The sequence below is a fragment of the Dendropsophus ebraccatus genome, chromosome 7, assembly GCF_027789765.1.
Source record: "Dendropsophus ebraccatus isolate aDenEbr1 chromosome 7, aDenEbr1.pat, whole genome shotgun sequence".
Taxonomy (NCBI): domain Eukaryota; kingdom Metazoa; phylum Chordata; class Amphibia; order Anura; family Hylidae; genus Dendropsophus; species Dendropsophus ebraccatus.
The window spans coordinates 127,702,241-127,722,520 of NC_091460.1; the positions used below are offsets into that span (position 1 = coordinate 127,702,241).

The window sequence follows — 20,280 nt, forward strand, 5'->3', positions numbered from 1 at the left end:
ATAACAACGATCAGCACGGTGTATATGCATGGATTTATAACTGATCAGCGTGGTGTATATACATGGATTTATAACAACGATCAGCGCGGTGTATATGCAGGGATTTATAACTGATCAGCGTGGTGTATATACATGGATTTATAACAATGATCAGTGCAGTGTATATGCATGGATTTATAACTGATCAGTGCGGTGTATATACATGGATTTATAACAATGATCAGCGCGGTGTATACAGTATGCATGGATTTATAACAATGATCAGTGCGGTGTATATACATGGATTTATAACAATGATCAGCGCGGTGTATACAGTATGCATGGATTTATAACAATGATCAGCGCGGTGTATATACATGGATTTATAACAATGATCAGCGTGGTGTATATACATGGATTTATAACAATGATCAGCGTGGTGTATATACATGGATTTATAACAGTGATCAGCGTGGTGTATATACATGGATTTATAACTGATCAGCGCGGTGTATATTCATGGATTTATAACAGTGATCAGCGTGGTGTATATACATGGATTTATAACTGATCAGCGTGGTGTATATACATGGATTTATAACAGTGATCAGCGTGGTGTATATACATGGATTTATAACTGATCAGCGTGGTGTATATTCATGGATTTATAACAGTGATCAGCGTGGTGTATATACATGGATTTATAACAGTGATCAGCGTGGTGTATATACATGGATTTATAACTGATCAGCGCGGTGTATATTCATGGATTTATAACAACAATCAGCGCGGTGTATATGCATGGATTTATAACAATGATCAGCGCGGTATATATACATGGATTTATAACAGTGATCAGCGTGGTGTATATACATGGATTTATAACAGTGATCAGCGTGGTGTATATACATGGATTTATAACAGTGATCAGCGTGGTGTATATACATGGATTTATAACAGTGATCAGCGTGGTGTATATACATGGATTTATAACAATGATCAGCGCGGTGTATATTCATGGATTTATAACAACAATCAGCGCGGTGTATATGCATGGATTTATAACAATGATCAGCGCGGTATATATACATGGATTTATAACAGTGATCAGCGTGGTGTATATGCAGGGATTTATTACTGATCAGCGTGGTGTATATACATGGATTTATAACAATGATCAGTGCGGTGTATATGCATGGATTTATAACAATGATCAGCGCGGTGTATACAGTATGCATGGATTTATAACAGTGATCAGCGTGGTGTATATACATGGATTTATAACTGATCAGCGTGGTGTATATACATGGATTTTTGGGAGAACATTATTCTTGCACCTTGAGGCCAGGTTCACACAATGTGAGACACTGGTCGTTCTTTGACCCAGCCGTATCACAGAACGGCCAGTGTCAGTGAAGTTTACTCTAGCCGGTACTGCAGTACAGCCGGATAAACTTCATTTCTATTGATTGGCCGCACACGTGTGTGCCTGCATACCAATTCACCATTACACACAATGGAAAGTGCGGCCGGAGTGTATACTATGTGTATAGGCCGTGATTCCCTCTGACTATGCAAAGTATCTTTTGTATTAATCAACGTATACAGAAGATAGGTTGTGTGAACGTGGCCTGAGGATGAAAGTCCATACAGTTAAAGAGAACGCTTCTTCCATTTATAAGAATTTATCACTGTAGTTCTGCCTTTGGTTGCACTTTGCACCATGACACCTAACCGTATACAGCTCCTCATCTGCACATAGCGTTTTCCTCTCTTCTAAAATAAATGGGAGGTCATGCGCCCCTCTTCAAGTCATTCTAGCTAGCCCTCTAATTAAATTGGCTTGTTCAGTAAGGTCTATGGTGTACTGTAGGGCCCTATTACATAGAGTGATAATCGGCCAATCCGGCCAATAATGGATCCTTGTAATAGAGACAATGATCAGCCAATGAAACAATCATCGGCTAATCGATTCTTAAAGTGTCACTGTCGTTTAATTTTTTTGGCAGAAATCAATAGTCCAGGCGATTTTAAGAAACTTTGTGATTGGGTTTATTAGGCAAATATGCCATTATCTGCATTCAAAAAGACTCCCCCCCCCTCCTCTCTCCCATTCACTGCTCATTATCAGGAAATCACGACTCTTTTACATCAGTCAGGCCCTGTGTAAACTATGGAGAGGGAGGAGGGAGATTAGTTGCCAGCAGAGAGCAGAGAACAAAGGATTACACAGAAGGAACTGTGTGAAAGCCGGTATTCAGAGGTCAGAGAGGTCAGTGCTGACTTCAGAGGAGATAGCCCGGTGATGTAGCTGTAAATTAACTCTTTGTTGTCCTGTTTTGGTGCCTCATCTCCCTCCACCCCTCCCCTCTCTATAGAGAACAATGAAGACAGGGGGGGAGAGCTTCAAACTGCTTTTTCATGATAAAAATGCATTTTTTGGCTAATAAACCCAATTACAAAGTTTCTTAAAATCACCTGTACTATTGGTTTCTGCAAAAAAATTTTTTAATGACAGTGACACTTTTAGGCCCTGACCTAAAATCATGGGGTGCCAACCATGCATCGCTACGTGTAATAGCGACCGGCCTGATGATTCAACAAACAGTTTATGTTACCTATCCAGGTTCCCGTTCTCCTCCTGCGCTCCCCACCCTCCCCGATCCTGCGCGCTGCAGCTTCAGAGCAGCCTGTCTGAGTCACTGTCCTGGACCCCCGCGGCCAATGATTCGCTGACTGGCCTGTCAGCTCAGGCAGGCCGTTCTGAAGCTGCAGCGTATGGGACCGGGGAGGAAGAAGAGCGCAGGAGGACAACAGAAACGTGGATAGATAATGTAAACTGTTTGGGCAAAGTCGGCACAGACATCGCTAAAGATGTCCGTGCAGCCCTTGCTAAACGATTACTGGGATAATAGACCCAGTAAACAAGGATAATAGACCATGTAAGCAAGCAGATTGGCACTATTGATCGGGCCGCCATCTGCTGGTCTAATAGGCCCCTTACTCTGTCCATTGTGGTTGTATTCTAGTAAGACGGCCAGTTGGCAGGGGTAAAAGTATTCAGCTGCGCAATGGTTTGCATTTTTTGCCATTTTATAATTGTCTATAGATTTGAGGCCGTCCTTTATCTGCTGAGTATTATAGTATACAGCACTGTACAGAGAGCGCTCCGCTATTGATGTGTCAGACGTTACATTGTCAGCAGTGATAAAGAAAGGCAATTATCAGCAGTTACAATGTTCTCTCTATTGTCAGGACATAAAAGAATAAAAGCAATACACGCTCATGAAAGACTAGCTGGAAATGTAATGATTACATGCTCGTCCTTATAACTTACCTGATTTGAAGGGATTGTGTCACCTAGATTTTATTTCTGATTAGAGTCAGACACTGAATCACGTTGTTTTTATTTTTATAATTTATAAAAAAAAAAAATATTTAATTTTTGTAGATTATTATGAGAACAACCATCTTGCCAGAACAAAGACTTTCTAGGCGTGCTTGGTGTCCTGTGTAGAGTTCATTCCTACAGGGAAGGGGAGGCTGAACTGTGACCTATTGTCTTATCTATATACTGGTGTCACAGTTCACTGTCCTCCTGTCTGTGATGATAAGGAGGAGACGCTGGAAAGTGATTTCTATATAAGAGGAAGTCTCAGCTTAGTTTTAGGCTTAGTGGTCAGAATCGTTTTAAAATATATATAGAAAGAAAAAAAAACAACTTAAAAAAAATATGTTTAATATAAAAACATCAGGGCCCAGATTGAAAGCTGAGCTGTGATTGGTTGTTACATGCAGGTTATACCAGTTTCTTTTTACACACTTTGTTAAAGAGGTTTTCCAGCAAAAATCTTTTTCTTTTAAATCAACTAGTGTCAGAAAGTTATTTAGATTTGTAATTTACTTCTATTAAAATAATATCTTCCCATACTTATCAGCTGCTGTATGTCCTGCAGGAAATGTTTTATTTTCAATCTGACACAGTGCTCTCTGCTGACATCTCTGACCAAGACAGGAACTGTGACAGGTTTTCTCTGAATCCCCATAGAAAACCTCTGCTGCTGTGGACAGTTCCTGTCTCGGCCAGAGATGGCAGCAGAGAGCACAGTGTCAGACTGAAAATAAAACAACATTTCCTGCAGGACATACAGCAGCTGATAAGCTGAGTCTTATGAGGCTGTCTTATCATGTGACACAGAGCTGGGAGAGGATCATGCAGAGCGTCACTTCTCACTCAGCACCAGGCCAATCAAAACTTTTGACATCTCTCTCTGACATATCAAAAGTTTTTGTGATGACAGGTACTGTTTAAGCATATTTTTTAAGAATTTGTCCCCCCCCCCCAGACTCCAAATTTTCCATTTTAGGTCATTTTCTGATGAAACGCTCCCAACATGCATAAATCAATGGGTACTCCAGCGAAAATCTTTTTCTTTCAAATCAACTGTTTTCAGTAAGTTATATAGATTGGTACTTTATTTCTATTCATAAATCTCCAGTCTTCCAGTACTTATCAGCTGCTGTATGTCCTACAGGAAATGTTTTCTTTTCAGTCTGACACGGTGCTCTCTGCTGCCATCTCTGTCCGAGACAGGACAGGTTTTCTATGGGGATTTGCTACTGCTCTGGACAGTGGTTCCTGACATGGACAGAGGTGGCAGCAGAGAGCACTGTGTCAGAGTGAAAAGAATACACCACTTCCTGCAGGACATACAGCAGCTGATAAGTACTGGAAGACGTGATATTTTTAAATTAAATTAAAATTACAAATCTATATAACTTTCTGACACCAATTGAGTTGTATTTTTTTTTTTAACCGGCGTTCCCCTTTAATTATTATTTTTTTTAAAGACCTGTTGTGTGGTAAACCTCAATGTGCTGTAGTAAAGGGCATAGTTATCAGCAGCTTCATGTTTTCCTGTTATAGGTTCAAGGCTGATCTAAATCAATGTGTTTGGTATTTGGACAGCACAGGGGAACATTGATTCCTTGTCTGCGAGTGTAATATTTCATGCTGGTAGAATGAGTAATTCTCTGTTCCCACATTTGTTCTTAATGTCGCGTCACCAGATTTGCCAGCGACGTGAAGGATGGCTTCAGGGATTTCAGAGCAGTTCTGAATCGGCATCCTTATTTCTTAGGTGTTGTTTCCATTGAGAAAAGGAATTAATACATGGGCGTAGCTCGGATTAACGGGGCCCCATAGCAAAAATTTGTAAGGGGCCCCCCCTCCCCTACGCACAACACAAAGCACTGCATATATATATATATATATATATATATATATATATATACTTTACTGTTCAGGCACTGATAACCCCTGACCTCTGCATGGGTCTCTGCTCAAATTCCTTTCCTACTTGATTGCCAGCTGGAGAACAGAGGTCAGAGGTTATCAGTGCAGTGAAGCAGAGATCTCTGTCTTCTGCTTGTTAACCCTTTTTTGTGTTGCAGCATGTAAGAAAACATTGGGTCACCTACACACTGCAGTACATAAGGGGATAAGCAGAAGGACACATGCTCTTACCTTCTCCCCTGGGCCCCTCCTGCACGGGCCCCATAGCAACTGCTTACCCTGCCTCTATGGTAGCTACGCTGCTGTTTAGAAGCCTTAGATGTAATGCGGTCTAGGTGATCATGTGTGCAGTGGTATCATTACACAGCTTTGTGTGTGCAGCTTTTCACACAGAAGATATTCTCAGAAATAAGATCATAAGAGGCTGAAAAATGTTGATTGCTCAGTGATTCCAAGGAACGTGTTATGTGTTTGTGTACTCGGCAACAATTGTGCAATCTGGATTCTTGACATTGGCAAAATCTGGAGATCAGCAGAGCTAGTCTCCGTGCACACCGTGTTCCAGATCACATCGTACAACAGGTTTTTCTAGCATTTAGCTCTAGAAATAAATCTCATACTTCTGTAACTGAATCTGGGACATCATTTAAAGGGGTATTCCACTTAGACATAACTTGCCCATGGTGAGACTAACAATTCCTTTCACACTTGTTGTTATCTAGTCAGTCTCCTTCCCCCAGTTTTCAGCTGCTGGTTTCTGCTGAAGACACAAAACCTGTGTGTAAGCCTCTGACTCTGTCTTCCTCTCCTCCTTCCTCCCTTCTGAGACGGCTGATGTAAACAAATCCCTGGCAGGCTGTATCTGCAACATTGTAGCTTGTAGTTTTTAGGCATAAAAAACCTCTGGATTCACAGGTCAGACTGCTCAGTGCTGGTCTGGGAACTTGGTGAAGATTACAGGATGTTGTGCTGTTCTGGCTCCTACACACAGGCTGTTTCTCTCCTCTCCCTGCCCCCCTTCCCTACATAGACCATAATGGACACAGAGAATGCAACAGATAATAGGGAAGGGGGCTGTAAAACTGCTTTTTCAGTACAGAATGAAACTCTTTTTCCTAATAAAATCTGTTAGTGTTTATTAAAATTGCTTGTACTAGGTTTCATATGTTGCTGATAAGACTAACAATTCCTTCCATACTTGTTATTATCTATTCATTTTCCTTCCCCCAGTTTTAAACTGCTGCTTTTTGTTGAAGATACAAAAATCTGTGTATAAGCCTTTCTCTCTGTCTCCTCACCCCTCTGTTCCGAGGCAGCTGATGCAAATAAGTTCCCTGGCAGGCTTTATCTACAACTTTGTAGCTTCTTTGTTTTGCTGGGAGGGTTATTCTGAGGTTACATGATCAATACCCCTCCTCTAAGGTTGTTACAAAGTTGCACATAGGGACTTGTTTACATCAGCTGTCTCAGAAGGAAGGGGGTGGAGGGGGAGATGGAGAGAAAGGCTCACACACAGTTTTTTTTGTGTCTTCAGCAGAAAGCAGCAGCTGAGAACCTGGGGAAGGAGACTGAATAGATAATAACAAGTATTGAAGGAATTGTTAGTCTCACCATGGGCAGCAACATATGAAAAGTTATGTTTCAGCAGAATACCCCTTTAGGTATATGTATGCTTAATAAAAGCTCAGGAATACAACTGAAATGTTGCACATTTGCTTTGAAATAAACCACCTGGACTTAAACTTTTGCTTAAAGGGCTGCTCCAGTTAAAAAAAAAAAAGTGTTCAAATCTACTGGTGTCAGAAAGTTGTACAGAGCTGTAAATTACGATTTAAAAATCTCAAGCCTTCCAGTACAAGTTGTTCTGTGCTGCCATCTAAGTGTGTCAGGAACTGCCCATTTCCTTTCGGACTGCTCCCACTGTCATATATACAGAGGACTGGTGACAGCACCACATTATCAGCTGCTGTATGTCCTGCAGGAAGTGGTGTATTCTTTCCAGTGTGACACAGTGCTCTCTGCTGCCACCTCTGTCCATGTCAGGAACTGTCCAGAGCAGGAGAGGTTTTCTATTGGGATTTGCTGCTACTCTGGACAGTTCCTGACATGGACAGAGGTGGCAGCAGAGAACAACTTGTCAGATTGTGAAGAATACACCACTTCCTGCAGGACATACAGCAGTTGATGAATAATAGAAGGCCTTAGAGTTTTAAATAGAAGTGATTTACAAATCTGTATAACTTACTGGTACCAGTTCATTTGAAAACTATATATATATATATAATATTTATTTTCTGGAGTACCCCTTTAATGTGCTTCTTTCACTGATCCTCTCTATATATATATGACCATGGGCAGGGACGTTTCCAGGCTTTCTGCTGTCGGTAAAGCTGAGCTGCTGAGCAGCGTGCACCATGGCCATCCGCTGCAGAGCTGCACTCTCATCACCCACCTCCTCCTGCACTTTGGCATAATCTTCCCCAACGCTGTCATTTTAGTTAAGTTTAACTTAACTAAAATGACAGCAGCCAGGGCCCCTCTCAGTCCGAGGGTAGCTGCTCACCTATCCCGACGTCCTGGTGCCAGCTGATTGCTTGAAGGTTGCCGGGTGACGTCAGAGACAGAGCCAGGCGGTACGTGCAGATGGCGGTGAGCGTGGGCGGCAGGATGTCGGGATAGGTAAGCAGCTACCCTCGGACTGAGAGGGGCCCTGGCTGCTGTCATTTTAGTTAAGTTAAACTTAACTTCAGATCACCTTGAGCTGCAAGCAGTTTGCTTGTTGATGACTGTGCAGTAAAGTGCTGCTAACACATTTTGCCTACCTTTGACTGTCCGTATGCCACATTCTGTGTCAGCTACAAACTAGTGTGGATTTCAGTTGTCTGGCATGAATCACGGCTGGATAATTCCCCCCATTACTGTAAAACACTTGGCCATATGGGGCCTGTTACATTTTACATGGCTAATAATATTTGTTTGTATAGCGCCAACAGATTCCGCAGCGCAGAATCCTGTAGATCAGGGGTAGGGAACCTTGGCTCTCAGGCTGTTGCAAAACTACAACTCCCATGCTGCCTGGGCGGATCCTGTAGGTGTGAACGCACCCTAAAATCAACAAAAAGACTTGTCACCTCTCCACCTGTATGTGTAAGCTATGTAGTGGGGATTAGTGTGATTGCATATTGTGGCAATCCTTGGTGTTCTGGCCCTGGAAGCCTGTCCGTCCATGCACCTGCAGGTAGGGAGTATAGCATGGCGCTGACATGAAGACCTCCCAGATTAAACAGAACACATCTAGAATGTCTGATTTTTAGAATTTTTTTCTTTAGAATACAGTGTCCGTGGAATGAGGAGTCTTCTCATAGGATTACGTGCTATGTATAGTGAAATAAGAGGTCCAAGATTAAGTAACCGCGAACACAACACAATGGAAATTATTTGCATAGTTTAGCTTCTTATTGGACTCTGGTAACAACCTTGCAAGCGTTCTCACTTTCTATTGTTAGAGGAATAATGAGAACATTATTTCCTTATTTATTACTTTTTCGGGTCTAATGTTCTCTTTAGTGAGAAAATTCCCATCCGGCCCTCTCATACAGCTGCTGTCACTTGTTCATTTCTCTTCTCATATTTGTTATTTCGGATGGGCTGAACACCAGCAGCCATTGTAAAGCTGGGGTTTCTTTATTGTGGCCACATAGTACATTAAACAGAAACGCTTTGACCTGTGAAAATGTGTTTTTTTTTTGTTTTTTTTTAAAGTGTACCTGTCACGGAAAGGTCTGTATTAAAGAAATCAACAGAAGTTGTGATGGCAAGCAGTTCTGCGATATACTTTTAAATCAACATTATAAATATGGCCAATCTGTGACCCATGCTCCCTTCATTTCGATATTTAGTCTTTTCTCTGTTCAAAAATAGACCAAAAACAGGAAGTCCCGGTCCTTTGTGCGCTCACACATGGAAAGACACCTGTTTATCATGCAGGTTTTATATCAACTGAGCACATTAAGCTTAGGCTAATTATTATATTAACTTTTAATAATTATATCATCATATATGCAGCTTTGTTCTTTGTTATGCAATAATTCAGTCAGTATAATATCACTGGTGCTGTGTGACAGGAGAGCTGACCATACAATGCGAGCACTCCCAGGATGTGAACGAGCAGTAGCTGTACATATGCACTGTGAAGGGAGACACCTAGTGGCCATATTTATAACGTTTATTTAAAAAAAAAAAAAAGTATAGTACAAAACTGCTCGCAGTCACCCCTGTTGATTAAAAAAAAAAAAAGTTTTATTGCCTCTTTAGAGCTAGATGGTGGAGTACTGTATCTTCTGAACTCTAAACTCTAAACTCTCTCTTTATATTACAGTTCCAAAACATGAAAATATTTTATTTTTCAACTTTGATGTTGAGAGGGGGCTGAGTGCTGATGATTTTGAAGAAAATGATGATCCAGGTAAGAATGTTAAAATATATGTATGTGTTAGTCATGTAATGTATGTATCTACTGGTAGTTGTTGGTTACTTGTCCTGTATCAGAAGGATGAAGGCCTTTGTATCTTCCTTGTGGTCTCAAACTCTACAAATCTTCTTAGAGGGGTTATCCAGCGCTACAAAAACATGGCCACTTTCCCCCCTACTGTTGTCTCCAGTTCAGGTACGGTTTGCAATTAAGCTCCATTTACTTCAATGAAACAGAGTTTCAAAACCCCACCCAAACTGGAGACAACAGTAGGGGGAAAGTGGCCATGTTTTTGTAGTGCTGGATAACCCCTTTAAAGTTAACATGTCAGCTGCAATTCTGTTTTCAAACTGCTGACATTGTCAAATAGCTGGAGAAGGAGGCACATGGTACCTTTCATATAGCTATCTGTGCTTACAAAATATAGAAAATGGCTTTTATTCTCTGGGGCAAAGAGTCAAAGAGCCTTTCCTAAGTTGCTTAAAGTGTCACTGTCGTTTAAATTTATTTTGCAGAAATCAATAGTGCAGGTGATTTTAAGAAACTTTGTAATTGGGTTTATTAGCTGAAAAATGCATTTTTATCATGAAAAAGCAGTTTAAGAGTTAATTTAAAGAGTTTAAAGAGTTAATTTACAGCTACATCACCAGGCTATCTCCTCTAAAGTAAGTACTGACCTCTCTGAACTCCGAATACCAGCTTTCACACAGGTCCTGCTGTGTAATCCTTTGTTCTCTGTTCTCTGCTGCGGACTAATCTCCCCCCTCCCCTCTCCATAGATTACACGGGGCTCGAGTGATGTAAACTAGTTGAGATTTTCTGATAATGAGCAGTGAATAATGGTGCGTTTACACAGGCAGATTTCTCTGACAGATTTTGGAAGCCAAAGCCAGGAATGGATTTGAAAAGAGGACAAATTTCAATCTTTCCTTTACAACCCATTCTCCGTTTATGGTCTGTTCCTGCTTTTGGCTTCAGATATCTGTTAGATAAATCTGGCTGTGTAAACACAGCATAAGAGAGAGGAGGGGGGGGCCTAGGGAAATACTTTTTGAATGCAGATAATGGCATATTTGTCTAATAAACACAATTACAAAGTTTCCTAAAATCGCCTGGGCTATTGATTTCTGAAAAAAAACAAACGACAGTGACACTTTAAGTGCTAAGGACTGGAATCCCTCCTCCCATCCCTGTCCCTGCTTGAAAGTCAGGGCTTGTTCTTGCTTCTGAATAGTGTGCAGGTGTGAGATTTGCAGACGGGGCTCAGCTTTTAGCTGTTAGTCAAACAAGAATAAGAGGAGAGTAAGGGCGAGTTCACACAGAGTAAAACTAGCGGAATTCCGCCAGCCTCCATGTCATACAGGCAGTCTATGGGAGGGCTCACGCGCCTCCTCACTCCGCGCTCCTGCGCTCGGAAGAATTGACATGTCAATTTTTCCGTGCAGAGAGAGGAGGCGCAAGCCCTCCCATAGACTGCCTGTATGACACAGAGGCTGGCGGGATTCTCCACCGTAAAATTCCACCACTTTTACTCCATGTGAACTGGCTCTAAAGAGATGTTGGCTTGGAAATGTATTTTTGTATCAGAGAATAAAAGCATTTTTCTATGTCATAGAAGCACAGACAGATATATTACCATGTACCATGTGTCTCCTTGCTGTGCTATCTAATAGTGTCAGATGTTTAGCTGAGAGACTTGCTTTTTTTTATGTCCAGCTCATAAGCCTATAACCAGAAGACTCTTTACAGAAAGATTGGACATCACTAGTACAGAATTATTTGTTGTTTGTGCAAAATCATGCAAAACCTATAGTATGAGGAGATTCCTGAACTTAAAATAGAAATTGCATATACACTGTGGCGGCGCAATATTCATAAATGTGGGTGATCTGATTATCTATTATGCTGCCAGAGCTACAGCGTCTTATGGCCCTATTACACTGAGCGATAATTGGTCTAATAGGCACGCTCAGTGTAATAGAGACAACGATCAGCTGATGAAACGATCATTGGCTGATCATTGCTTTAGGCCCGAACCTAAAATCATTGTCCGCCGACCACTCATCGCTATGTGTAATGTGACGATTCTGCAAACAGTAGACATTACCTATCCACGCTCCAGGGCTCCTCCTGCAGTCTGCTTCTTCCCGGGTCCCATGCGCTGCATCTTCAAAGGGGTCTGTCTGAGCTTTTAGGCCGCTCAGCCAATCACTGGTAGTGGCATCTGAGCTCAGATAGGCCGCTGTGAAGCTGCAGTGTGCGGGGCCCGGAAAGGAGCAGACCGCTGGAGAAGCCATGGAGTGTGAATAGGTTATTTATACTAACGGTAACGATGTCCATGCAGCCCTTGCAAAACGATTACCAGGCTTTGTAATAGGCCCAGTAAACGAGTGTCGATCTACCAGATTGGCGCTCGTTTACAGTATTCATCGAGCGCCCATCAGCCCATGTAATAGGACTCGATCATTTTAAAGTGATACTGTATACACCACTGCTGGTAACGTCCATTTGATGAGATTTAAGTTCTTTCCGGTCGTGACTAATAAAATGTGTCCGGTGCCTTGGTTAGGTTAAAAAATGATCTTTTAATCAGCAGCCGAGTCAATGTGGCGGGGCCTAGAGCGTCTGTGCCCTAGTCCTGCGATGCCTCTCCTTTTTTCCTCCCCTCCCTCCTCATCATTAGGAACAGTCCTGTCAAGATTTCTCCTATTCTCCTATCACTTGTCTAAAGTGTGCCGCTTCGGATCATTGGGGCGCATGCCCAGTGTTTAGACATGTGATGAATAGGAGAGATCCTGGCCAGGTGCGTTCCTAATGATGAGGAGAGCAGGGAGGAAGAAAGGAGAGGCTACACCACATTGACTCAGCTGCTGCAAATTAAAAGATCATTTTTTACCCTAACCAAGACATCGGGAGCATTTTAAAAGACATGGCCAGGAAAGACTTATGCTGGGTTTACACGTAGCGATAATTCAATTCAACAATTTCGAAGTAACAAATTTTTTTCATAGCGATCAGCGTTTAGACGGAACGATATATCATACTGAAAAATCGTTTTGCGATTGCTTAAGCCTATCTTGCACATAGGTTAAATTGGTGAACGACTGTTTACACGGAACGATCTGTGAAATTTTTGCGAACGACGAATTAAGAACATGTTGTAAGATCAAAATGAACGATTTCTTGCTCGTCGTTTGATTGTTCGCTGCGTTTACACGTACGATTATCGTTCGAATTCGATTGTTATCGTGCAAATTCGAACGATAATCGTTCCGTGTAAACGCAGCATTAGTCATATTAAACTGACAGTACTAGCGGTTTGGGGTTGGTGAATACAATATCACTTTAAGTAAATGCGCACACCTCTACATAAATCCTGGCACATCTGAACGCCCATTTTGATATGTATGTCAGCTCAAAGCAGCATTTTTTCGCAACGCTGTGCATCTTTTGGACATTGCTTGCGGCCATGGTATCGTCCACACACAGTGGTCGGGATATGTGACGCTGACTCACAGGAATGGAGCGCCAGGAAACAGAGGGCTTTAGCTGTCTTCTACTCCCCAGATAACCTTACCAAGCTCCAAGCCATTGAACACAATATTAACAATGTAATCTTGCTTTTTAACAGGAGTTTTGGTCCATAGCTGTAATTTTGACTATGGACTGTGCGGCTGGATAAGAGACAGAGACAACGATTTGCACTGGGAACTGGTCAGAGATGATTCAGGTAACATTATGTCCCTGGATGTACTGTCATGCATTTACTTTATCAGGTGAACAGAGTTAATATCCGTCAGTCAGACAGCCTGTTCATTATGCAGAAAGGAAAACGCCTGGTTGCACTGGTGACTCATTTTAAGGCTGTCAGAATTTACTACCCCTAAACCCTTCTCTTCTGAAGTCTTTGCCAGCACAAAACTGCCAATATGATACTCAGATAGAGGATTCCTCTTCCCCAAGTGCATTATTTTGCTTTTGGAAACAATAAACTGCAGTTTCCATTGTTTTGACCACATATCTAGTAACGCTAGATTGCAGAATGTGGCTTAACCCATAGCAACCGCATGCATGGACCTCTCAGTAAACCCTGCATGGGGCATAAGGGTGGAACTTTATGTTAGCCAACGTACTTGTAAGTTGGTCATGATTAATGCCCCCTTTAAGTCTATCCTGATGTGAAAAAAAGCAGGACACCTACATAAATCTTGTAGTCAGTGCCTTAGTGAGTAAGAGCTATTTTAATGGGTAACCTGCACAATATTAGGTTATGGCTGTTTTCTCTATATGTAAATAAGAAGTAAAAAGAAAAAAAATCTTAAGAAAATTATCTTGTAAGAGTTAAAGTGATACTGTCACCCCACTTTTCCTGTGTGCTGTTATTGGCACCATCAGATATAGTGTCACTAAGGCGGGGCTTAGCATCTGTTGATCTTCCTGCTGCCTCATCACAGGTGGAGCGTAGATAACAGCACTGGACCTTGGCAAGGAGAGGACGCTAAGCCCCGCCTTAGTGACACTGTCTGTAACTGATGGTGCCAATAACAGCGCACAGCGCACAAAACTGGGGTGACAATATCACTTTAAGAAGCAGCTATGAAGGCTTTGTGGTGATGGTCCAGTGTAGATATGTTGTGTCTCATATGTGACAGTTCTACAACAGCAGTATTTAGCCTAACGTTCGAGAATCCCGTTATACATTGTAAAGACATTTAGTGTTGTCCTCTGCCATTCCCTCTCCGCAAAGGTATTGTGTCCTGCCGCCCCATAAATTATATACTAATCATATTATGCTGAAATTATTTATGACAAGTTCCCAATTTTCATTTTATTATATTTGAAGCAGCACACTTCATTCCAGATAACACTGGAGTTAATAAACTTAATAAAGACTTGTGCATTGTTAATGGAAAAGCTAGCAGAAGTCACCGACTCATTTGGCTTCTGCATGAAAATGAGTGACCTGTGGGTATTGTGTGTTCTTTTAAAAAAAAATCTTTTGTTGCTGACGGATTCATTTGTTAATTCCCAGTAGTCTTTGTTTATCATCAGGATGCTTTTCTGAAATGTGGCATATAGTACATACTACTAACAATATTTTCTGCATGTAACGCTAACATATTCTGCAGCTCTTTACAATGAAGAGGGTATATGTATGTATATATATATATATATATATATATATATATATATATATATATATATATATAACACAGTATGCAAAGAAGAGCAGGGAGGGCTTGCTCTGTACAATTATCTAGTCAACTTGCCTAAAGATTTATAAATATACAGTATATACTGTACCGAAGCTTCATCAGCAAGTACAGATATAGGCTATGTTCACACTACGTGAAAGACCGGCCGTTCCGTGACCTGGCCGGGTCACGGAACGCCCGGTCTCTGCAAAGATCATCCCGGCCGGTACTGCAGTACTGGCCGGATGAATTTTCAGACTGAGTAAATAAGTTGGATATTGACTGAAGGGGCCACTTAAAGGGAACCTGTCACCCCCCGTGCCGGGGTGACAGGCTCCCGACCCCCCGTTAAAGCCCCCTATACTTACCTAATCCCGCCGGGTCCCGCTTCTGGAGGTGGTCGGGTGATGAAGATCTCAGCCGCTGCAGCCCGGCGCGCGCGCTGAGAGATGAGTCCAACGCCCATAGAGAATGACAGGAGAGTCCAGCGCTCCGTCATTCTCTATGAGTGTTGGACTCATCTCTCAGCGCGCGCGCCGGGCTGCAGCGGCTGAGATCTTCATCACCCGACCATCTCCAGAAGCGGGACCCGGCGGGATTAGGTAAGTATAGGGGGCTCTAACGGGGGGTCGGGAGCCTGTCACCCCGGCACGGGGGTGACAGGTTCCCTTTAATAAGGTGGTATTGATGGTCTCCATTAGGGATGGTCCGAACCGAGTTCGTACGAACCCGAACCAATCCGCAATGATCACCGCTGTCTGCCCGCTCCGTGCAGCGGGCGGATCCAGCGGGAGGAACGCCTGGAAAACTGGGATACAGCCTATGGCTATGGCTGTATCCCAGCTTTCCAGGCGGTCCTCCCACTGTATCCGCCCGCTGCACGGAGTGGGCAGACAGCGGTAATCCGATGCCGAGCGTTCGGGTTCCTACGAACCCGAACCTCGGCGGGTTCGGACCATCCCTACTCTCCATTCAGGATGTATTAAATTCTGAGCGAGAACATGAGGAATGAAGGAGGAATATGATACTTGAGGGCCGGGAGATAATCTCAGTCTGGATGTTGCCAGTTTTTGGTTTAAAATAAGTAGCCAGGCCTACAGCACATAGATCTGTGATAGTAATGGGAAGAAAGTTGCGAGAGGAGCAGAGTGATGGGATAGTCCAGTGCTGCAGATTTTCTGTGTATGGGCCCAGGCAATAATCCCCCTGATGATGCTGCTTTGTCTCAACTGGAATGGCTGCCTGTTCAGCCAATCACTGCTTGTAATGTTGCTCTGCCTTAGCCAGTGATTGGAGGAGCAGGTGTCGCTGTGATGCATCAGAGGTGGTGAAACATACAATCCCAGTAAAAGACAGAAAAGTGATAATGAAATAAAATGTATAGCTTAAAGTGACTTCAATAAACAACTCTAATTTACTGTTCTCCTTGGTGGGTTAAAGTCACTGTATGTCACTCACAAATCATTGCTCTATTTAGGGGGAAAATATTTGACCCTCATGGAACCCAAAGCAACCTCTGGAAAGGTAGCACGGCTGGTCCTTCCTCTCGGTCACCTTTCCTACTCTGGAGACCTCTGCTTGTCATTCAGACACTTAGTCTCTGGAGAGAAAGCTGGTAAACTCCAAGTCTTTGTAAGAAGATCCGGCATTCATGGCCCCGCTGTGTGGGCAAGAAATGGAAGCAGCCAAGAATGGGGCGAAACACACATCACTCTGCCGGGCAAAGGGGTCAGAAGTGTAAGTAGACCAGCCTCATTATTGCTGCTTTTGTCTGTGTTTTATATTCCTTACAGTTTACATTTTATAATAGACATGTAAAAGCAATTTGTTACTAGCGCAGTTAAATATTTATCCGTCTCCATAAACATAATGAAACATGATAAAGGTTCATTTAAAAAACGGGGTTGTGCAGGGAGCAGAAGATGGATGAAGCAGTCTGCTCCTCGACACACACTTCTTGTATTTCCACATCTTAGAAGTACACTATATTCTTCGAGATGAAAGAAGGCGGGTGTAGATCCTGATCATCATGTGCGGGCAAAACCACGAGCACACGCGATGACCAATAGCTGCACTATGTCGCCATGACATTTGTAATATGTAACTCTATACGTCAGAATGTATACTTATGAGAGGTGAAAATGCAAAAAGTGGGTGCCGGAGAGAAGACTTGAGCCATCTTTTGCTGCCTGCATAAACCCTATTTAAGGGTTTGTGCACACTATGGAATGGGCAAGGAATTTTTAAGCGGATTCCGCTTGACGTTCCGCATGTCCCATTGATTCAATTGGATTCCTCAAGCGCAATCCGCCCAAAGAATTGACAAAGAATTGCCTTTGAATCAATGGGACATGTGGAACTTCAAGCGGAATCCGCTTAAAAATTCCTTGCATATTTTGTAGTGTGCACATATCCTTAGAAGGATACAAAAAGTTGGTAATTTACCTATATAATGGACTTAGAAGTAGTGGGGAGAGAACATGTTCGTAAATGTTCCTATGTTCATACGAACATGATGCTAATTGTTCAATGATGATAATTTGTTCAATGTTCTGAATGGTTATACCGATCATTTTCAAAAATATTCGAACTTACGAACATATGCTGTGTGATTTATGCTTTGTACCTGATAATCTGTACGCATGTGCGTAGAACGAATAGTATGCTTCTACTGTATGTTCGTTATTTGTTCGTGATTGTTTGATAAACATGAACCGATCACGATGTTTTTATTTATGTTCGGGATCTGAACCGAACATTAGGTTGTTCGCTCATCACTACTTAGAAGTCTGAAAAAGTGAAAAATTTACAGAATCACTTATATGCTTCTCAATTCCAGTCCTCATGGCCCACCAACTGTTCATGTTGTAAAGGGAACCGATCAACCCAAATGGGCTGATGTGGTTCCCTGCATCACTGTATAAAGTTCCTGTGCAGCAGGCAGGCAGAGGCGGGGAGGTAGTCATGTGGGTGGCTCCCTGCCCGTGTGTAGTCACCATTCTCTGCCTGTCAGCGCGCTCGGCGGGGATGACTGACAGGCAGAGAGGCCAGTACTAACCAACTGTCTGCTTTTAATTCTTTTGCAGATTGTCTTTAAAGCAGAACGAGGGAAAGTTCGATCAGGAAATGTTGGTCTTGATGACGTCAGCTTGAAGAGAGGACACTGTGCCAAGGCTTAACAATCATCATAGTTGTAGCTTTGTGTGACGACCCATCGTGCCAGATGGGCAGGAAAACTTACGGGACTTCAAGTCAACAAATTCACAAAAAAAAAAGAAGAGTCGAGGACTCCTGCATTGTCTCCTCATACGATGACAACGAGCACAAGAACTTTCTCCCAGATATATGTCTCCAGACACTATTTCTTTGCTTTTTACTCACTACCAAAGAACTTTACCTGAGGAAATGACTTGATGAAACTCAAGAGAAACATGTCTGGTCTGGTGCAGCGTTACTTCTTGAAATACATGTGCTCGAGCTTCAGGGAGTTGAGAAAACTCTGACGTTCAATAACTGTTGCCAAGTCAGACTCTAGAACTAGTGGAGCTGAAAGCTTTGTAAATGCCTATTGTGTACCTATGTATTTATCAGAAGATTTGAACTCCACAACTTTTTTTTTTATAATGGATATAGCATCTTATTTAATTATGTTGAATAGCTCTTAAGGTCAGACACCTCGTCACGTCCCGAGTCTTTGTAAAGAACACTTACATGGTGCTTGTTAGGCGGCTTTCTTGGCCACATAAAACAGTTGGAAGTTTAAATGAGTAAATATATTAATGTTTTTTTTGGCATGATATATGTACATTCTTACCTACAAAAAGTGTTGAAATGATATTTTTGTATCATGTATAATAATCAGTGTTGTCATTTTTTCTACTACCGTCACTTCAGAGACAGATTTTTCCATGCAAGAAAGACGATGTTGAACCCCATTGTATATGGAAAATATCTGCTTATGTTATTAAGAGTTTGTGGTCGCAACGTACACTGATCAGTCACGACATTAGAGACATTAGTGGGTTTTTTTAAGATAATATACTGCAGGTATTAAAAAAAATCTAGTCCACTTCCTGCTGGTTTCCCCCGCAGCGACCAGTGATTGGCTGAGAAGGAAGGTCCTGCACCTATCACTAAATTCTGAAGCAGGACGAAGAGAAAAGATTGCGGGGACCAGAAGGAGAAGAAGGGAAGCTGCAGAGGGGACCAGCAGGCCACTGGAGCTAGGTAGGTATTTCCCCCCAGACTCTGCAGCACATTATTTTTAAGAAACACTGGAATACTTCTTTGGTTCTTTGGTATTTGGCGCCAGATCCGTTAACAGATCCTTTAAAGGATAAGTCATTTTTAAAATTCGGCAGCCAGCAGGGGGGGAAATTGATTACAATTATGAACTTGCCTCCCCCATGCCCGCGGTGAGCGGCTGGAGCGGCCTCTGGACCCCTGCTGGAGGCATTTTTCCCCGAGTTGTGATGACGTCGTGACTTGAGGGAAAAGGTCCCGGCTTATGGACTGGCCACTAAGCCAATCAGTGACTGGAGCGGCGTCCCACCCCAGTGACTGACTGGTTAAGTCGGGCTGGGTCATGACATGCCACGGCCAGAGATCCCGGAGTTTGTACTTGTAATCAATTTTGCCCCTGCTGGCTGCCAGATTTTAAAAATGGTGGGACTTTTCCTTTAAGTTCTATAAACTGTAAGGTGAGGCATTTATGGATTGGATGTATTTGTCCAGCACCTCCCACAGATGCTTAATAGGATATCTGGGGCCTTTGGGAAAGACCAAATCAACACCTTGAGAGAATTGTAGCAGTGTCACATAATTGCCCTACTAAAGAGGTCACTGCTAGAGATGAGCGAACCTGGAGCATGCTCGAGTCCATCCGAACCCGAACCTTCGGAATTTGATTAGCGGTGGCTGCTGAACTTGGATAAAGCCCTAAGGCTATGTGGAAAACATGGATATAGTCATTGGCTGTATCCATGTTTTCCAGACAACCTTAGAGCTTTATCCAAGTTCAGCTTCCCCCGCTAATCAAATACCGAGCGTTCGGGTTCAGATCGACTCGAACCCGAACCCGGTTCGCTCATCTCTAGTCACTGCCATTATGGCATTAGGGGTGGTACTTGTGCATTACTATTTAGATGGTAAGCCACAAAACAAAATGACCACATAAAAGCCAGGACTCACCTTTCAAACTAGAATGTTGCCCAGTGCCCCACTTGCTTGATTTCTTCACAAGGCATCCTGAAACCATCTATTCTCCATGTAACCAATGCTTAACCGACACATAGTTCGTGGCACTCTTCCATGGTCCAGTTCTGATGCAGTTCGAGGCA

The 20,280-nt window shown here is 42.6% G+C and overlaps 2 protein-coding genes across 6 annotated transcripts in view; both read left to right on the forward strand.

Annotated features, from left to right (window-relative positions):
• Positions 1-19,875, forward strand: part of NPNT (nephronectin) — a 78,238-nt gene extending 58,363 nt beyond the window's left edge. For all 5 annotated transcript variants that reach the window (XM_069978411.1, XM_069978414.1, XM_069978413.1 and 2 more), the window contains 4 exons: positions 9,654-9,740; positions 13,378-13,476; positions 16,419-16,678; positions 18,028-19,875. In XM_069978411.1, the coding sequence (XP_069834512.1) occupies positions 9,654-9,740; positions 13,378-13,476; positions 16,419-16,678; positions 18,028-18,120 (539 nt within the window). In that variant the 3' untranslated portion in view covers positions 18,121-19,875. The remainder of the gene's footprint in view (positions 1-9,653; positions 9,741-13,377; positions 13,477-16,418; positions 16,679-18,027) is intronic.
• Positions 1-20,280, forward strand: part of AIMP1 (aminoacyl tRNA synthetase complex interacting multifunctional protein 1) — a 433,090-nt gene that overhangs the window by 134,107 nt on the left and 278,703 nt on the right. The gene's annotated exons all lie outside the window — the stretch shown is intronic.